This window comes from Sarcophilus harrisii, chromosome 2 (genome assembly GCF_902635505.1).
Source record: "Sarcophilus harrisii chromosome 2, mSarHar1.11, whole genome shotgun sequence".
In the NCBI taxonomy this organism is placed as follows: domain Eukaryota; kingdom Metazoa; phylum Chordata; class Mammalia; order Dasyuromorphia; family Dasyuridae; genus Sarcophilus; species Sarcophilus harrisii.
Window position 1 is genome coordinate 247513119 of NC_045427.1, and position 19284 is coordinate 247532402.

At 34.5% G+C, this 19284-nt stretch overlaps 1 protein-coding gene across 4 annotated transcripts in view; it reads right to left on the reverse strand.

Annotated features, from left to right (window-relative positions):
- Positions 1 to 19284, reverse strand: part of PNPLA7 (patatin like phospholipase domain containing 7) — a 226450-nt gene that overhangs the window by 187123 nt on the left and 20043 nt on the right. For 3 of the 4 annotated variants that reach the window (XR_004231932.1, XM_012554075.2, XM_023494414.2), the window contains exons 9-13: positions 18708 to 18788; positions 11861 to 11989; positions 11342 to 11422; positions 3996 to 4134; positions 2362 to 2505 (exon numbers count right to left, since the gene is read on the reverse strand). Coding sequence is in view for 3 of the 4 variants with exons in the window: in XM_012554075.2 (XP_012409529.2) it covers positions 2362 to 2505; positions 3996 to 4134; positions 11342 to 11422; positions 11861 to 11989; positions 18708 to 18788 (574 nt within the window). In the remaining variant the exon portion in view is untranslated. The remainder of the gene's footprint in view (positions 1 to 2361; positions 2506 to 3995; positions 4135 to 11341; positions 11423 to 11860; positions 11990 to 18707; positions 18789 to 19284) is intronic. The other variant, XM_031951881.1, reaches the window with a different exon arrangement.

Sequence of the window (19284 nt, forward strand, 5' to 3'; positions counted from 1 at the left end):
TCTGGGAAAATTAGAAAGCAGTTTAGCAGAAGTTAAGCACAGACCAACATAAAGGTCAAAATAAGCACATAAACAAACTAGAGGAGCATGGAAATAGTTTACCTCTAATACCTATGGACAAAGGAAGGATTTTTGACCAAACAAGAAATAGAGAAACTATAAGATATAAAATGGATAATGTTGAGTACATTAAGTTTAAAAGGTTTTGCACAAACAAAACCAATGCAGCCAAGATTAGAAGGAAAGCAGAAAGGTGAAGAAAAATTTTATAGCAAATTTCTTTGATAAAAGTTTTACTTTGCAAATGTATAGGGAACTAAACCAAATTTATAAAAATACATGTTATTTACCAATTTATAAATGATCAAGGAATATGAATAGGCAGTTTTCAGAAGAATCCAAAGCTATCTATAATCATACAAAAAATGCTTTAAATTAGTATTGATTATAGAAATGAAAATTAAAACAATTCTGGGATGCCATCTCACTCCTATCACATTGGCTAATATGACAAAAAAGAAAAAATTATAAATGTTAGAGGTAATACAGAAAAATTGGGACTCTGATGCATTGCTGGTAGAGTTGAAAACCGATTCAACTGTTCTGGACTGCAATTTGGAATTATGCCCAAATTAATTAATTATTAAAACTGTGCATATCCTATGATCCAACAATATAGCACTACTAGCTCTATATTCCAAAGAGATTTTTTTTTTCAAAAAGGATCTATATGTACAAGAATATTTATACCACTTCTTCTTGTAGTGACAAAGATTTAGAAATTAAGGGGATGCTCATTAATTAAGGGGAGTGGTTGAACAAATTGTGGTATGTGATTGTGATGGATTACTATTGTGCTACAAGAAATGGTGAGCAGACTGCTTTCAGATTAACCTGGAAAGACTTAAACAAATGTGAAGTGAGCAGAATCAGGAGAACAATATTGGTGCACAGTAACAGCAGTATTGTGCAATGATCAATTGCGAAAGACTTTATTATTTTCAGCAATACAGTGATCTAAGACAATTATAAAGGACGCATGTTGAAAAATGCTATTTACCTCCAGAGAAAGAATTGATGGAATCTGAATGTAGATCAAAGCATACTTTTAAAAAAAATTTGGGGGGCAGCTAGGTGGCACAATGGATAGAGTACCATCTGAAGTCCAGAGGCCCTGAGTTCAAATGTGACCTCAGACACTTAACACTTCCTAGCTGTGTGATCCTGGGCAAGTCACTTAACCCTAAATGCCTTGGGGGGGAGGGGGGGCAGGATTTTCTTATGGGATTTTTTTTGTTTTGTTTTCTTTCACAACATGACTAATAGAGATATATTTTTTTTTATGACTACACATATATTACCTATGTAAAATTGCCTGCCCTCTCAATAAGGGAGAGAAGAAAGGGAGAAATAAAATTTAAAGTTTTAAAAAAGAAAATTAAAAATTTTTACATGTAATTGAAAAAAACAAAATATTTGAAAAAAAAATTTAAAAGGTAGAAGAAACAGGCTAGATCTAGACTCTGAAGGACTTGAATTACAAAACTAAGAACTTTAGATTTTTTTTCTTTTGGCAATGGAGTGCCACTGAAAAATTTCAAGTAGGGGATAGAAGCTGGGATGGGGAATAGAGTGATGTGTGTGACACAAATCAATTCTGTGATTTAAGAAGATTAATCTAACAGTATATGCAAGATGGATACGAGGAAGAGTGACTGAAGGCAAGGAGACAGGCTAACAGACTACTGCAAATTCCCTAAATATGAGGTGATAATGCCTTGAAACAGACTAGTGACAATGAAGACAGGAAGAAGGGTGAGTCGTCAAAGAATGATTAGGTTGGAGAAAAAATAGAAGGACATGTGCAAACAATACATTGATAAAAGTGCTATCGTATATCTTCCTCTTCTAAAAAGTAATAGTATTAACTAGATAATAGAGATTACAGGAAATAATAAGAGAAAATAAATCTTATGTCGAGGGAGACAAGACACTTGCTCACTTGGAACATTTCTTTAAACATAGCCAAAGATTGGAGATAATAGATTCCAAGTTCAATTTCAAGTCTGATCATTGACTAGAAGGCTATTTGCTTGGGGTTCTCCATTTCCCAGTTTGTAAAGAATAATAAATTCCTGATTCCCCAGGCTACCACCAAAAGAACAACAAAAAAAAAGAGCACTTTGTCAGCACGCAGTCTGTCAAAGAATTTTAGCCCACCCCTCAAAGGAGCCCCTTGGACTTTCTTCCCAAACTACACTTAAAAAAAAAAGAAAAGAAAAGAAAAGGAAAGGAAAAAAAGAACAAAGAGACAATCTAAATCTGCCAAATAAAACCAGGACTCCATGAATCCTCTTTTACCTGGAGGTGTCTGTGTGTCAGGTCCAATCCCTTGGAATTTTCCTAGTTCATCAAAATTCTCTCCATGCATTGAAGGCAGTGGGCTGGAGAAGCTCCGCTTCATAAGAAGCGAACAGGTTTCTAACTGGCTTTCCCTCTTATGATCTGTCAGGTGGAAACAGGACATAAGCCAAAGCCACTAAGAATCCCCATTGAACTCCTTCCTCTTCTGTTCTAAGTTTCCTAATCCACTTCCTTCAACTGATACAAAATATTCAGGATGCCTAGCTCTTCTCCCTTTCCAAATTATAAAAAAGATTTAGGACAAATATCTCCAGATGTAGTCATCTGGAACCCACCTTATCTTTAAGTGCCACAATCAAAACCTCCCAGACCCTTGCTCCTTCTACTCTGTAAAAACCCAAACCAAGCAAAGACACATCTGTCTAATAGGGTTGATCAGTCAAGTGCATGCAGAGGTCATTGTCTTAGGATCTGCATCAATACAATAATACACCAATCACAACACAATGCCAATCTGGGCATTTGTAAACATTTGATGTTGTGGAAGAGACACTAGTTTTGGATTCAAAACCCCAGATGCTAATTCCAGATCAGCTACTTAATAACCACATGATAGTGGGAAAGTAATTTAATATTTCTAGGTCTCAGTTTACCCATCTGTAAAATTAAAGAATCAAACCAGATGGCGCTCTAAAGTATTTTCAAGCTCTAAATCCTACAATCTCCACTTGTCAGTACATAAAGATAGCCTTTTCCCAATTTCAAAAAAATAACAGTCTTCCTCTCATTGCCCTAATTCTTTTATATGGTAAATGGAACTCTGCTACATCCTTTATCTTTTTACTATGAAAAAAAACTAAACATTTTGATTATTTCTTCTCTATGCTACACAGTTTACTATGATCCTCATTCCACAGCAATCACTATCTTATTTTTTATAGTTCAGACCAACCTGGTCTTAACTAGGAACAAGTCTCACTGGACAATAGTTACAAAAATATATTGTCATTACAAAACTATCTTAATGATTGAAAAGCTTCTAAAAATATTATCTTCTGAACTGGTACCAACTTAAAGCTAGGGCATCCTATCTGCACTAAACTTTATCTTCTTCCTAAGTTCTGGTACAGCTGGCATTTATGTTATTTAAGGAAAAGGCACTGGGAGAACAACATGAAGAAAACATTGGTGAGCAGTCATAAGGAAGAAATGAAAATAGAGACAGCAAAGGAAGAAAAATTCATAAGAAAGGCAAAACTTACAGATAGCTATCTAATTTTGACATGACAAGGATATATGATTTACTAACAGGTAATGATGAAGTGGCATTAACAATAGAAGTATTTACTTTTTACATAATACTTTTCCTTTTATAAAACACATTATTCTCATTTGATTTGCACAATAGTTTTCTCTAAAGAAATCAAAGAATTCTTTCCATTTTATAAAGGAGGAAAGAGATTCAATTAAGAAACATTCCCTACATGTAAGTGGAAGATCTAGAACTTGAACTCAAGTTTTCTAAGTTCCACTGAGTGTCTTCCTATTACCCCATACTATCCTGCAACGGCTTTAAAGGCAGCCCTGCTACCTGCCTCCACTGTCCAATTAGCTTTTGTCTAGATCATCACCTGAGCATTCTGAGCATTCTTGGGACTTCTCAACCTTCTCTCCCTTTTGTTCTTCATCTGATGCTGGACAGGACATCTGCTTCTTAATTTTGTTGGATGTTACATTGGCCAGAGACGTCAATGGAATAGCCTGACTTACCTGGGGGAAGGGGGGAAAAAAGGTATTAATCAAAGAAGAAAGCTACTGTTGTCTCTCAGGTAAGAAAAGGTCCAAAGCAGGAATTACACAAGGAAAACTTAAAAGTGAAGCATTCTGGCAATGAAATAAGGAGATTTTCAAAATGTATCAACTATTACTTGAGAAATACATTGGAATCAGAGCCAAGATGGTGGACAGAGGGAGCATTCTAACTGAACTCTCCCAATATTTCCCTTAAAATTTTAAAATAACATATTAGATCAAATTCTGTAGTAATATAACCAACAAAAGATTGAGATGAAGTATTTTTCCAGCCCAGCACAATGTGGGAGGTCAAAAGGAAAGATCTGTGACACTGGGATAGGAGCCAACAGCAGCAACAACAGCAACAGGGTCTACAGCAGCAATTCTAGGAGCTCTTGATGCCCGGAAACAATAAGAATATTAGACAGTTGGTCAGAAAGAGCTAACAATGGACCAGTATGAAAGCAACAATTACAGTACTGGGCATCATTTGCCACAGTAATTATAGCCTATTACTCAGTTTCAGGGCAGAGGGGAGCATTAGCATGGGTGGTCACAAGGGCAAGGAACAAAACACATTCCATAAACACTCAAAACTTACAGACCCCCAGAACTGACTGTAAAAACAGCAAGGCATAAAAGTTTGAAACTTTGGAAAGTGACCAGGGCTCTACCTCCTACCCGGAGTGAGCACAGCCTACCTCTAACTAAAGTTGAAGGTCAAGAAATAGACTGGGGATGGGCTAGGATAGAGCACCAGCCCTGAAGTCAGGAGGACCTGATTTCAAATCTGGCTGACCCTGGGAAAGTCACTTAACCTCAGTTGCGGAAGGAAGGAAGAAGAACCTGAAAATAAAAAGGTACTATGGTCACAGGGAGCTCAAGGCACAAACTTAGAAGACAACAAAGTTTCTACAAGCAACAGAAACAGAAATGCTGACTAGAAAGAAGCCTGAAAAGAATTCCTAGGAGAGATTTTTAAAAGAGATAAAAATTATTTCAAAAATCAAATAAGAGCAAAGGAGGAATAACTGGGGGAAGAAATGAAAGTGATGTAAAAAATATGAAAAGAGAATTAATTAATAGCTTGATTTGAAACAGCACAAAAAATACTGAAAAAAATATAACTTTAAAAATAAGAATTGGCCAAATGGTAAAAGAAGTACCCTTCCAAAGAAAGCAAAAATAGGCCTAACTGAAAGGAATAATCAGGGAAACTAAATTTTGCTAAGAGGTAGTATAGAACTTATTTTTAGCTTTTTATTTTCAAATAGTTTTCAACATTCACCCTTGCAAAACCTTGCATTTGAAATTTTTTTTCTCTTCCTTCCTCCCCCCTCCTGTCCTAGATGGCAAATAATCAAAAATATGTTAAATATGTACAATTCTTCTATAAATATTTCCACAATTATCTTGCTGCACAAGAAAAACCAGATCAAAAAGGAAAAAAATGAGAAAGCAAACAACAACAAAAAAGGTGAAGATACTATGCTATGATGCACACTCAGTTCCCAGCATCTTCTCTCTGGGTGCAGATGGCTCTTTCATCACAAACCATTGAAACTGGCTTGAATCACCTTATTGTTGAAAAGAGCCCCGTCCATCACAACTGATCATCGTATAATCTTGCTGTTGCTGTGTACAATGACCTCCTGGTTCTGCTCACTTCACTTAGCATCAGTTCGTGTAAGTCTCTCCAGGCCTCTCCGAAATCATCCTGCTGATCATTTCTTATAGAACAATAATATTCTATATCATTCATATACTGTAACTTATTCAGCCATTCCCCAACTGATGGGCATCTACTCAGTTTCCAGTTCTTTAGAATGGAACTTAATATGAAAAATGTTCCCCATCTCCAGATAAAGAACTGATAGAATCTAAATGCAGATGGAAGTATACTTTTTCTTTATTTTTCTTGTTTTCTTTTTTTGTTTTTTTTTTGTTTGTTTTTTTTTGGTCTATGTTTTCTTTCACAACATGACTGACATGGAAATATGTTTTGTATGACTTCAATACATAACATATATCAAATTGCTTGTCTTCTCAATGACAGGAGAGGGCAGCAACAAGGGAAAGAATTTAAAACTCAAAATTTTTAAAAATGTTAAAAATTCTTTTTACACAAAATTGGAGGGGGGGGAAGAATAGTAAATTTTATATATATAGATATGTGTGTGTGTGTGTGTGTGTGTGTGTGTGTGTGTGTGTATTCTTTTAAGATACCATAACTTGCAATCAGGGCAATTCCAATAGACTTGTGATAAAGACACCTATCTGCATACAAAGAGAGGATTATGGGAAATTGTGGAACACAACACAGTATTTTCACCTTTTTTGTTGTTGTTTGCTTGTTTGTTTGTTTTTTCTTTTCATTTGATTTTTTTGTCCAAAATGATGAATGTGGAAATATGTTCAGAAGAATTGCACATATTTAATCTATATTGGATTACTTGTTATCTAGGGAAAAGGGAGTGGTGAGGGAGGGAGAAAGATACAAGATTTTTCAAGGGTGAATGTTGAAAACTATTTTTGCATGTATTTTGAAAAATAAAAAGTTATTATTATAAAAAGATACCATAGTCAATACATTGCTAATACTAAACATATTATGTACCAAATGGCATAGTACCCAATTCTTAAAGAAAATGTTAAATTAATTACAGAAGGAAACAATACACCTGTATGCTAGTGGAGATACCACTTTAGCTCTCTCAAAACTAGCAAGTTAAGGAAATGAATATGATAGAACTTTGGAGAAAAATGATTGGAAATAGAAAAGAGTATATCTTTTTCTCAGCTGCACATGGCACTTGGGTAAAAAACCTAATTATATATTAGGGCATAAAGACCCTTATAAACAAATACAGAAAAGTAAAAATACTAAATGTATCCTTTTGTGATTATAATGCAATAAAAATTACATTTAATAAGAGGGCTCTATAAGCAAAGATTAAAAATTAATAGGAAACTAAAAGTCAAATCCTAAATTATGAGTCAAAGAATAAATCGTAGAAACAATCAACAATTTCATTAAAGTAATGACAATGATGAGACAAGACACCAAAATTTTTGGAGGCACCCAAAATCAAACCTACAGGAAAATGTATATTTATATATGCTTACATGAATAATAGAGAGAAAAGAACAGATCAATGAATTGGGCATACAATAAAAAAAAATAGAGAATGAAGAAATTTAAAATCCCCAATTAGATAACAAAATGGAAATCCTGAAAAATCAAAGGAGAGATTAATAAAATTGCAAGTAAAGAAGATTGAATATTAAATAAAACTAGTAATTGGTCTCATAAAAAAACAATAAGAATAGATAAATCATTGGTTAATTTGATTTAAAAAGAAAAGAAAACCAAATTACCAGTATCAAAAATGAAAAGGGTGAATGTATCACCAATGAAGATGAAATTAAAGCAAATATTAGAAATCATTTTGCCCCTTTATCCATAAATAAAACTGATAATTTAAATGAAATGGATGAATATTTACAAAAAATATAAATTGCCTAGAAGAGGAAATTTAAATAACCCTATCTGAAAAAAATTAAATTCAATAAGCCATCATTGAGCTCCCCAAGGGAAAAACTCTGTAACCAAATGTATTCAAAAATTAATTCTATCAAGCAAGCATTTAAAAAACAATTAATTCCAACAGGATATAAACTATTTGGGAAAAAATAGGTTTTAAAAAAGGCCTATCAAATTCCGTCTATTACACAAATATGATTTTGATGCCTAAACCAGAGGGAGCCAAAACAGAGAAAGAAAACCATAGACCAACTTCAATAATGAATATTGATGCAAAAATTTTAAATAAAATACTAGCAAGGAGATTACACCAATATATAACAAATAAAATACACTATGATACAATGAGATATACACCAGGAATGCAAGACTGGTTCAATATTAGCAGATTTATATAAGCACAATTGACCATATCATGGCATAATAAAAGTCATATGACTATATCAAAAAGCTTTTGACAAAAAACAACACCTATTCCTAAGAATAGTAAAAAAGATACTAGGAAGTATGGGAATAAATGGAGCTTTCCTTAAAATAATAAGTAGTATATATCAAAATAAAAAACAAGCAGTATCTACAATACTAATAAGTAAGTAAGTAAGATAAACTAATAAGATCAGGGGTGAAGCAAGAATTCCATTATTATTCAATACTATAGTAGAGTAGAGTAGAGTAGCTAGCAATAGAAATATGACAAAATATGACAAAATAATTGAATAAGAATAAGTAATGAGAAGACAAAACCATTATTTTGCAGACAATATGATGGCATACACACTATATGTGTGTGTGTGTGTGTATGTATGTATGTAAAGACAACAATAATTTTTTTTGAGTTGTTATAGTCACATCCCACCCACCATGACTTCATTTGGGATTTTCTTGGCAAAGATACTGGAGTAATTTGCCATTTTCTTCTCCAGCTCATTTTACAGATGAGGAAACTGAAGCCATCAGGGTTAAGTGTCACATAGCTAGCAAGTATCTAAAACCAGATTTAAACTTAGCATTTTCAAAACTCCAGGGTCAGCAATTTATCCACTGTGCCACTTAGCTGTCCCAAAGTAATCTGATGTTTAATGTACTCCAAGACCCAAGCTTGAAGGGAAAAAATTCACTATTCAACATGAAATCCTGGGAAAACGAGAAAGTAGTCTGACAGAAACCAGGCATAGACCAATTATCTCATACAGTCTATCAAGAGAAGGACAAAATGGGTATATAATTTAGACTGAAAGGGAAGCAAATTATCTATCAGATTTATGGATAAGTATATATGTGTAAAAATATTTATAGCAGCCCTTTTGATGATAGCAAAGAACTGGACATTGAAGGGATCCCTAACATTTGGGGAATGATTGAACAAGTTATGACTGTGACAAAATACTATTGTGCTATAAGATGATAAATGGAGTGGTTTAAGATAAACTTGGGGAAACACATAAATTGATGCAAAGTAAAGTAAGCAGAACCAGGAGCACAGTGTACACAGTAACAATAAGTAACTGTGAAAGACTATTCCATGCTATGATTCGTGACAATTCCAAAGGACTTATGATGAAAAATGCTATCTTCTGGCACAGAAAGAAGTGATAAACTTTGATTACAGATTAAAGCACAATTGTTTTGACTTCCTTTATTTTTCTTTATTTCATATTTTCACTTTCTTGCTTTAAAATTTTTTTTTTGCAATATGGCTAAAAATGGTAATACGTTTTGATGACTTCACATGTGTAGTAGGAGTCATACTGCTTGCCTTCTCAATGGGTGGGGCCATGGGCTAGAGGGAGGGAGAGAATTTGGAATGCAAAATAATGTTTTAAAATTTTTTAATTTTAAAAAAGAAAAATACATGGCATTAAAATACCAAATTGCCTTATATAGGCATAAGTTACTATACAATAAACAATTTTTTTTTAAAGCTAAAATGAGCTTCTGTGGATTATGGGCACCCTAATCCACTACTGGTGGAACTATAAAATTATTCAACTATTTTAGAAAGCAATTTGCAATTATACAAAAAAGTTTTTAAATTATTGATTACTTCTAACCTAGAGGTGCTACTACTGGAATTATATCCTAAGAATGTTACTAACAGCCATATGTACAAAAACATTAAAAGTGGTATTATCTGTGATAACAAACAAGCTGGAGAACAAATGTCCTTACTGACTGAACTACTAAACAAACTATAGTACATTAACATAAATGAAAGTATTGTAAAGAAGAATGAATACAAAGAATTCACAGAAACAGGCAAAACTTGTATGAAGTTATAGAATCAACAAAATAGACCAAAAAGAATTAATATACACAAGAAAGATTCCATAAATGCAAAATATTCAAAGCAGCATTTTTTTGTGGTAGCAAAAAAATTAAAACAAAGTGAAACCTGAAGGGCTGAACAAATTGTAGTACAGTAGAATAATGGGATTTTGTTGCATTTTGAAAAAAAAAAAAAACATTAGTAATTCAGAAAAATGGAGAAAGATTTAATTAAATGAAACAGAACAAAGAAAGGAGAACCAAGAGAACAATATGCATGACTGCGATAATGTAAATAAAAACAATGCTAAGAAGCAGCTCAACTATGATTAACTGCAATAACAATCCAGATTCTGGAGAACAGAGAGGGGAAAGGAAAAAAGGCTTCCTTCTGGGAGAATTCTGGCACAGAATGTTGCATTTGGAATCAGATATAATTAGTGCTTTGTTTGGATTTACTTAACATTTTCTTTGCTGCTAGGGAAGGTAGATCAGGAAATAATTGTAAAGTTTTTTAAAAAGGTATCTTTTTAGAAAAAAAACTTTTGTATCAAAACAAAATGTATCAATATGTTTTTGTAAAATAAAAGCAAATCAACAACAACAAAAAACTCTCTGGCATACTTGAGACAATGGAGGCCCTGACTACTTTAATCTTACTAGTGTACAACTCTACTAAAGATACAAGTCATTTACATTTGTCATTATCTGAAACTTATTAAGGAAGATAAGAAACAATAGTGGAAGCACAGGACCCATTTTAGCTAGAGATGACAGAAATGGTAGGTGATAATACAAAAATGTTAGTAAATTAAACAATGTCAACATGAGGTAACTAGTGAGTAAATGAAACTCACTTTGAAGAGTCATCAGTTAATGGATCATGTAAAAGTGATTAGTATTTTATCTTTCCAGTTATGGTATAAGGGTTAAAAAAGGAGGAAAATACTTAATTACTTAAAGGAGAAGAAGCCTTCTTTGAATTCTCCATATTCATTTCTTACCTTAGTGTAAAATTCCATTACATTACTGTGCCTAGTTTGTCTAGCCATTCCCTAATTGATAGTAGGTATTTAAACATTTTGCAAAACTTAAAACATTATATAAGTACTAGCTATTATTTTTAAAACATGATATCTCAAGAAATATAAGAGAATTTGAACCCTCAATTAATCAAAAGGAGTTTTGAAAAACTAATAGTCTTAAGAGTCAAAAAGCAAACAAAAACATAATTTATAATTTTCCCAGGTCAAGGTCTGCTTCAATGTGTTTCATAAGACCAGAAAAAAAATATTAAATTTCCAAGGTTTTGAAGTAATGAGAATGCTAGGGACTGGGATCTATATGATATAAGGAATGAATTTTTCTACTTACAGAGTTGAAGAGTTCAGTGGTAAGCCCTAGGTAATTATGTAGAGCCAAAAAGGTCACTCTTTGCAGCCGCACCATTATGATCTGACAAGAAAAAACAATGTTAGGCTCAAAATTTGTCAGGTACCCACACCTAGACAGATATGTTCAGAAAAACCATGGAAATTTTTCCAAGTACCCACAATGCTCAACTCAACATCTTATATCCTGCTATTCTCCTCTCAAATCATTTGCCAATCAAAACTCAAGATTATTCCCTAAAGTTCCTAAGACCACCTCTCCTTCTACTTCCCAGCTTCTTCCATATATTCTTACAGTCCCCATATTCAGCCCTGATGAATGGATTTGGATCCTTTCTTTTCTTAAGGACATAAAATAGAGTAGATGTTAGTAGTATTTATTAACAAAGCAGCTAATCAGACCTGAAAACACCCTCAAAAAGTTCCCTCTAGGGAAGGACTGTTGTCAGGAGCAACCTTCCAGTAGCTACTAAAGAAGAAAAGAACATAAAATTTGACCCACCTGTACTACCCTCACCAAGGTCTCAGGGTATTTCTCAAAGATACCTTGGAAAGCAGCAGCTGGAAGCCTTAAAATAGTAGATGGTACCCCTGCCCTGGCAGAGACGGTTTTATATGGAGCTGCATGGCCCTGTAACATAATGGCAATCCTAGTTAAGATGAGTGAGATGAATAACTGCTGTGCATTTATTAATAATAAACAATATTTGAAACAATTGATTATAATTATAACAATAAATAATAGCAACATAATTGTTGAATAATCTGTTGAATGAGGATGCTAACCACATCAATGGAGAAAAATAGACAACTATAAGGGCTAATTAGTTATATGAGGTGTTGAGGGTGACTCCAAGATTGAGAACCTGAGCAGTTATAAAAGATATGATGCCTTCAAGAAAAACAGAGAAGCTAAAAAGAGAAGTAGGTTTAGGGGGAAGATGATAAAAGCTATTTGTGAGCTAGAAGATGTTTTTTTTATCGTATACTCAGTGCCAAGTATAGTGCAATTAATATAGTATGTGTTTTATAAATGCTGGCTGACTAAAGAAAAGCAACTTTTCTCTAGACTGCATTGACAATTCATACAACAGGAGGCCCTCAAGCAGGGGAAGAGGGTTTATCACCAAGGGCCAAGCCTAATCCTTGGGAGGAAAAGGGACTTCTAAAGGTTAGGAAGTCAGTTCTCTAAATATACACCAGAACTTTACTCTAGATAGATTTCCTAAATTGTAGGTGATCAGCCCAGCCAAAGAGAAATCAGAATTGACTATTAGCAAGGCCAAGATCTTCAGTTCCCTCTTCCAAAAAAAGCATGAGTCATTATGAGTCAAGAAATGTCAAACCTAAAAGGAGAGGCCAGTACCAGAGAAAGCCAAAAGACCTCAGGATTAGAATATGAAAGGAATAAGGTGAGGTCAGGGCCCTAGACTGTCAGGTCTTTGATTCTATTATTCAAAGCGGGGTTACCAAGAGAGCAAAGAAAAACTAATCAAGCAAATTCCACATTTCCTTCTCTCTGACAGCTAGCCCTAAGCACTCTAGCATATTACTCAAAAGATATTAGCTCAAACAGCTCACCTAAATGGAAGAGGTTCTTTAATAAACATAACTGAAATATATTTTAATAACACAATCTGTAATGCCACATCACAGGGAATTCCAACTAAAACCAGTTGATTCCCAATTCTCTGAACATTGTTCTTCCCCAAACCTAGTTAATGATTCATTTTTATTACAGGACTCTATTCAGAATGCTTTGTCAATTGCAAACATTAAAATCTGAACAAGGGGTTCTTATTCAGTTTACATTCTGATCAAAATAATGAGATTCATAAATTTTTTTTATTCACTATTAGCTAAGTATTTTTAAAAACAACTATAAAACCCCTTAAACTGAGAAAATTGTCTTCTAAGAAGAAAATGAAGGGATCTGAAATCTTTACTTCATGAAAAAGCCTATTACCAATTACCTATTACTGATAGTTCCAAAGAACCAAAATTTAATCCAGTTGAGAACTTAGTCCTCCCCTTTTATTAGCCTTAACTGTCATATAAAAATTACACAAACCTTATTCAAAGCATTTTCTCTTTGACAATAGTAAAACAAAAATGCTCTAGCTGTATGTGTTTCTGAACTTTCCACAAGAATTTGTTGTTTGCTGAAACTAAAATTAAATTAAATTAGAACTAAAAACTTAAAAACTAAAATTATAATTCTAGTAAGAGAGTTTAGAACATTAATTTCTGTGCTTTAAATACCAGATTCCTATAATTTTCTTTGGCTAGCTCTAAATATCCTGAAATACCAATTATTTTCCCCTCTTTGCCCCCAAAACAAACATCAAGTTTTTAATACAGATTTGGAGTTAAACATAAATGTCCTATGAGGTAATGACTGAGAAACAGAAAAACCTATCTAAATCACGCTCCTGTTCCTAGAGTGAGAAAAAAATTGGTGTAAGAGAAAGGGGAAGAAGGAAAGAAGATAAGATTAACCCTTTGGAAACTGATAAAAAATGACACACACACATTTAATTTTCAAATCCATGGATTACTTTGGTTGAAAAAAATATTCCAACCAAAACATTAATGTTTTGTGAAACAAGAGATGATCTCCTTCAAAATGATCAATTAATCACAACATAGTATATTTTTCCACTCAAATGTCACCCCATAAATTTTCCACTCCCACTACACTAAGAAAAAGATCTATTCTTGTCACTAAGCAAGTGGAATCACTGCTGACATTGTGACAAGACTTCATCACAACAGGCTGGGAAGGGAATGAATAGTCCCAGACAGATTGATTACTAAAACTCAAAGTTAATTTAAGAGCTCATGTAATAACTGCCATTCCCAGCTACACAATTCATATCATAGGTCAAGCATCATCCATTATGTTCTTTGTAACAAATGAGGTTTCATAAAGAGACACAATAGTGAAGTAAAGATCAGCTGCAGAATAAGGAACAAAGAATAAATTCCCTTCTTAGCTTACTCATTAAGCTGATTGTTTATGTTAGAGTTTTTTCCCTCTTTGCAAAATATTTTCAAAATGAAGTATTATTCTTTTTGTGTCTGCCTTACTTCCACCTACTTTCTTCAAACTCTAATTCTCTGTTTTTCTGATCACAGCAGTGATCCCCCCAAAATCAATCAATCAATAAACACTTATTAAACACTAACTTTGCACAAGGTATTATAATAATCACTAGTGATACTAAAAGAGGCAAAAGACAGGCCCTATCCTCAAGAAGTTTACCATTAAATGGGAGAGACAACATGTAAATATATATGTGTTACACATATATATGTTATAGATATGCACACATATAGGTATGTATATCTATATGTACACATGTGTATCTGTGTGTATATGTAGAATAAATAAGAAATAATTAGAAAAGGGAAAGCACTAGAGGGATTAAGGAAGGCCTCCTATAGAAGGCAAGATTGTAGTAGTTGGGACTTAGAGAAAGCCAGGGAGGTCAGTAGTTGGAATGGAAAAGGAGAACATTCTAGACATGAGAAAGAACCAGAGAGAATGCCCAAAGTCAAGGGCTGGAATGTCTTGTTCATGGAACAGACAGGAACCCAATGTCATTGAATCAATGACAATGGTGGGGAATTAGGTATGAAAAGACTGGAAAGGTGGGAGGGGGACAAATTATGAAGGGCTCTAAACAGAAAACTTTGTGTTCAATACTCAAGGCATTGACTATATGTCTTAGGCAAGACTTGAATCCAATTCTACTTGACTCCAAAGCCAACCAACCCACTATTCATTATTCCACACTGTGTGGGGTACAGAGAACCTAACCCAAATTGACTACTCAGAGATTTCTCAAAGTGAAGGTAGCAAGTTTTTATTAGAATCCCTTGAGAAGCCACTAGTCCTTACCTCTGGGAAGTCCAGAAGGAGGAGACCAGATTACAGAAGCAGAGAACTCCGTTAAATAAGCAAGCACTACCTGACCCCTCCCCAAAAACCCCTTATGCAAAACTATCAATCTGGATTGGCTCTTGTGGTTATTTTCCCTTATAGGGTGGGTGGGGTGATAATGAACTGACCAGAGATGAGGTAACTACATAAAAAGTTTCATTTCTTCTAGGTCAAGGCTTCTTTTACTTTAGCAGACAGCTTCTGAGAAACCACATTGCTTGCCCCAAACAACACTATCTTTAAGACCTCAACTTACCACCTTGCTTTACTATTAAAAATTTGGTTAGGACTCTTTGATTTAAAAAATTCTATCTAATCTTTAGTCTAAATTCATACTATGTATCTCTGGTCTTTCAGTTACTGATGGCTTGCTAGGTAGTCAGCAGCCAATAAAATTAATTCCCTGCAAAGGAGCACAAATTACGAACCTTCCTTCTCTTAGACAGGAGATCTATTAATGAAATCAAGAAATCTAAAAATAAAAGGTTGGTTTTGTGGTATAATTCCTATGCTATCAGTGAATGATTTATTTTTACCTAGTGAGAGATTTAAAACACAAAACACACAAACAAGGTTTTGAAATTCTAAGCAAATTCAGATCCAAGTCTCCTCTCTGGAGAGGAGAGTCTGATAAACATTTCTTGTGAATCAAGTCTCCAAATATCATGTTGGGGTAGGATAAATAAGATTATTGAGTGAGGGGAACCTAAGGGAAGTCTCAAAAGTTTAAAAATATTTTAAGGGGACTGAGATCCACGCTACAGTAAAAGAGACTGAGGCAGAGTTATGAGTCAATGGCACTTTATTAAAAGACCCGTGGTCTCCTCTAATGAAGTGGACCTCAGATCTTCCTCATGATCTGAAATGCCCTCTTCTTCTAGGGCTTTATTTTTATAAGGTTTGATACCAGATTTTATACCTGAACATTCTAAAGAGGCTATACAAAATACAGAATTCCATTGGTTGGCAGATCTTGCTTTGTGTGGCAAAATATGAAATGGTATGTCAGCAGGGAGTTCTCAGGTTGGGCAAAGTATGGGCATCCTATTGTATAAGTGGTTATAAGATGGTTACTTGCTCAAGTTGGACAAAAAAGAATGGACTAGAGATGAAAAAATTAGTTTGGGCGATTTTTCATGTTATTCAGTCAGCTTTGCCATGCTGGGCTTGGTCACCACTACAAGAAAAAATTATTAAACAAGTGAACTTAGAATCTACAGTTCACAATTCTGGGGCCTAATATGTAGAGCATATAATCGCTACCCCTACAAAATCATATCAAATTGATTAATACTTAATGGAACAGAGTAGAGGTCCAAATGAATCATTTCTCACAGACAAGATATTTATTGACACTATGAATACAACACGATAGATGCTCCCAGCAAAAAGAAAAATTAACAAGATCCTCCCATTAAAAAAAGATGAAAATTGTATAACAAAACTCCCAACAGGATAATTACTAACTGAGATATCTAAATAAAGGCCATAATATTAGGTGGAAGCAAAATAGCTAAAATAATGTTGAAATTCCACCCTTCAAGAAAATCACATACACATCAACTTAAGATGACCTACCAGAATATATCATCTAGTTCTTTCTCAGAGCAAGTATCAAGAAATCTGAATAAAACCTCAGATATAAAGTTTCTCAGATCTTTTCCTATATCTAACATTTCCTTTCAAAGAAGCCATCCCAGTTTCTCACTGACCTATCAACTTCTATTGTGGTTACTGAAATCTACCTTAATGGTAATGTTGAGCAGGAGCTGCTATCACTATTCTATACCCTCTCCATTTACTTTTTTAAAATCCAATTTGGAAAAAGATCTCCATCTTTCTATCCCTTCCATATATTCACAAGCCTGCACCTCCTGTCATCCTCATTCCTCTTAATTTCAAGTTCCAAGTATTAAACCAAACCATTCCCCACAAGATTTCTGCCAATTACACTAATTTTACGTAGTCTATTTAAAAACCATCAATCTTTAAATATTCAGCTTTGCTTTCCTCCAAAAAAATACACCCCAGAGAGAAACCATATCCCTAACACTAGTCAACTATCTTACAATCATATACCAATGGTCATAAGGAGGGCTAGAGGAAAGACAGCATGGAGTGGTGGTGAATTTCAAGTTAGAAAAGACTATTTTAAATCCTAGTTCCGTTGTTTATTTGCTTGGCTTTGAGAAAATGGACAAACTTACTAAACCTCAGTTTCTTCATCTGCACAAAGATCATAAACTCCAACAACCTACCTCACAGAAGGGTTGTAAGAAAAATATTTTATAAGCCTTAAAAGACTACATATATATTAGCAGTTAGTATAATTTAAAGGAGTAGCATGGTATAGTGAATACTTTTCTAATGGTAGATCTTAGTCTCATATGACTCTGATGCATAAAGGTTATTTATATAACCCTCTATACATCACATAACCACCCAAAATCTCAAGGCAACCTGCAGCATAGTTGCAGCATAGTTGGCTAAAAATACATTGATAGAAGGAATTTCCTCACCAAGAGCTCCCTACATAAATGTGATAAAATCAAGATAAATATCATGATGGCCTCAATTCAAGTCCTACAACTGATACATATTGACTCAGTGACTCAGGAGTAACTTCCTTAATCTATCAGTGCTGTAGACAACTCCTTCAGACTACATATTGCAGAAAAGGGGCTAACTTGCGGTATCAAGCCAAGTTACTTCCTCTGGGAGTTCCTTATACCAGTGAAATCACAGGTCTGGTCCTTATCCTTATGCTACTAGAAAGTGCAGATATGAGAAAGCAAATTCAAAGCATAAATCCTACAAAAGGAGAAAGTGAAAGTACTGCTTTTATTTAGAAAATTAGCATAAGATATACAAATACCGATTTACCTGTAGTTTGCTAACTTCTTAATACACATAAGAATCGGGATCTAATTAGAATACCCCAACTTAGAGCAACATTATGAATTCCAATATGACATAGAAATTGATCCATGATTTTTGACAGCTCCACAGCATTCCTGCCAAAGCTCTCATGGCTTCTCAGAAGTACCCTGAAACTATTAAGAGGAATTAAGGTGAAAGTTCCCTCAGGGCTCAGCTCAGAATGATGATAAAAATGTAACCTCTGATAAGAAGGTTAAAAACACTGCGGTAATTTCAAATGCCTAGCTCTGCTTAAATGATTGCTCTTCAATTACTCTGAAAATAAGGGTTAGTTCGATGCCTGAACTCATCTTATATCATATGACTAAGAGGAATGATGATTTACTGAGAAGTTTTAAAGCCTAGCTAGCCATCCTCCAGCACGGAGGCCCAAGTAGCATAAAGAAAAGGAGGGCTTCAGGCTGGGCACACAGAGACACACAGAACCAGACCCCGGGGTGATGGGTGTCCAGGAGAGACTCACAGTGATGACATCAACGATGCTGAGGAGGCTGTGGACACTGTCTCCGGCCAGGACCTCTTTCAGCACCACCTCGGTACCATCCTGCAGATAGAAGGCAGATGGAATTGAACCTGTTCAATAACTGTAAGAAAACTGACTTTGCATGAGTTTTTTTAATGCCAGGGCTCCCAGTGGGCTCAGCAGACAAAACTCTGGTGCCGGAGTACACTTCCCAGGCAAGTCACATAACCTCTCTTTGTCTATTATCTCATCTATAAAATGGGAATAATAATAGTATCTACTGAGGTTCAAAAAAGTTAAAAATTATAAAGCACTTAGCCCCAGTGCTGGGTAACAGTAAGCACTATCTACATGGTTACTATATACATGATAGCTGGAAAGCAGAGTGAAGAAAGATACAAGGGTGTCGAATCCAGATTAATGTAAACACTTAATTTGTCAGATGTGATATAAGATACCAGCTCTAGTGGAATTTGGAACCCAAACGCCTGGATGCAAATCCCAGATCTGCTACTTGTTAGCCACATGACCTTAGCCAAGTGCCTTCATTCTAGAAGCTTCAGCTTAACACTTGGGT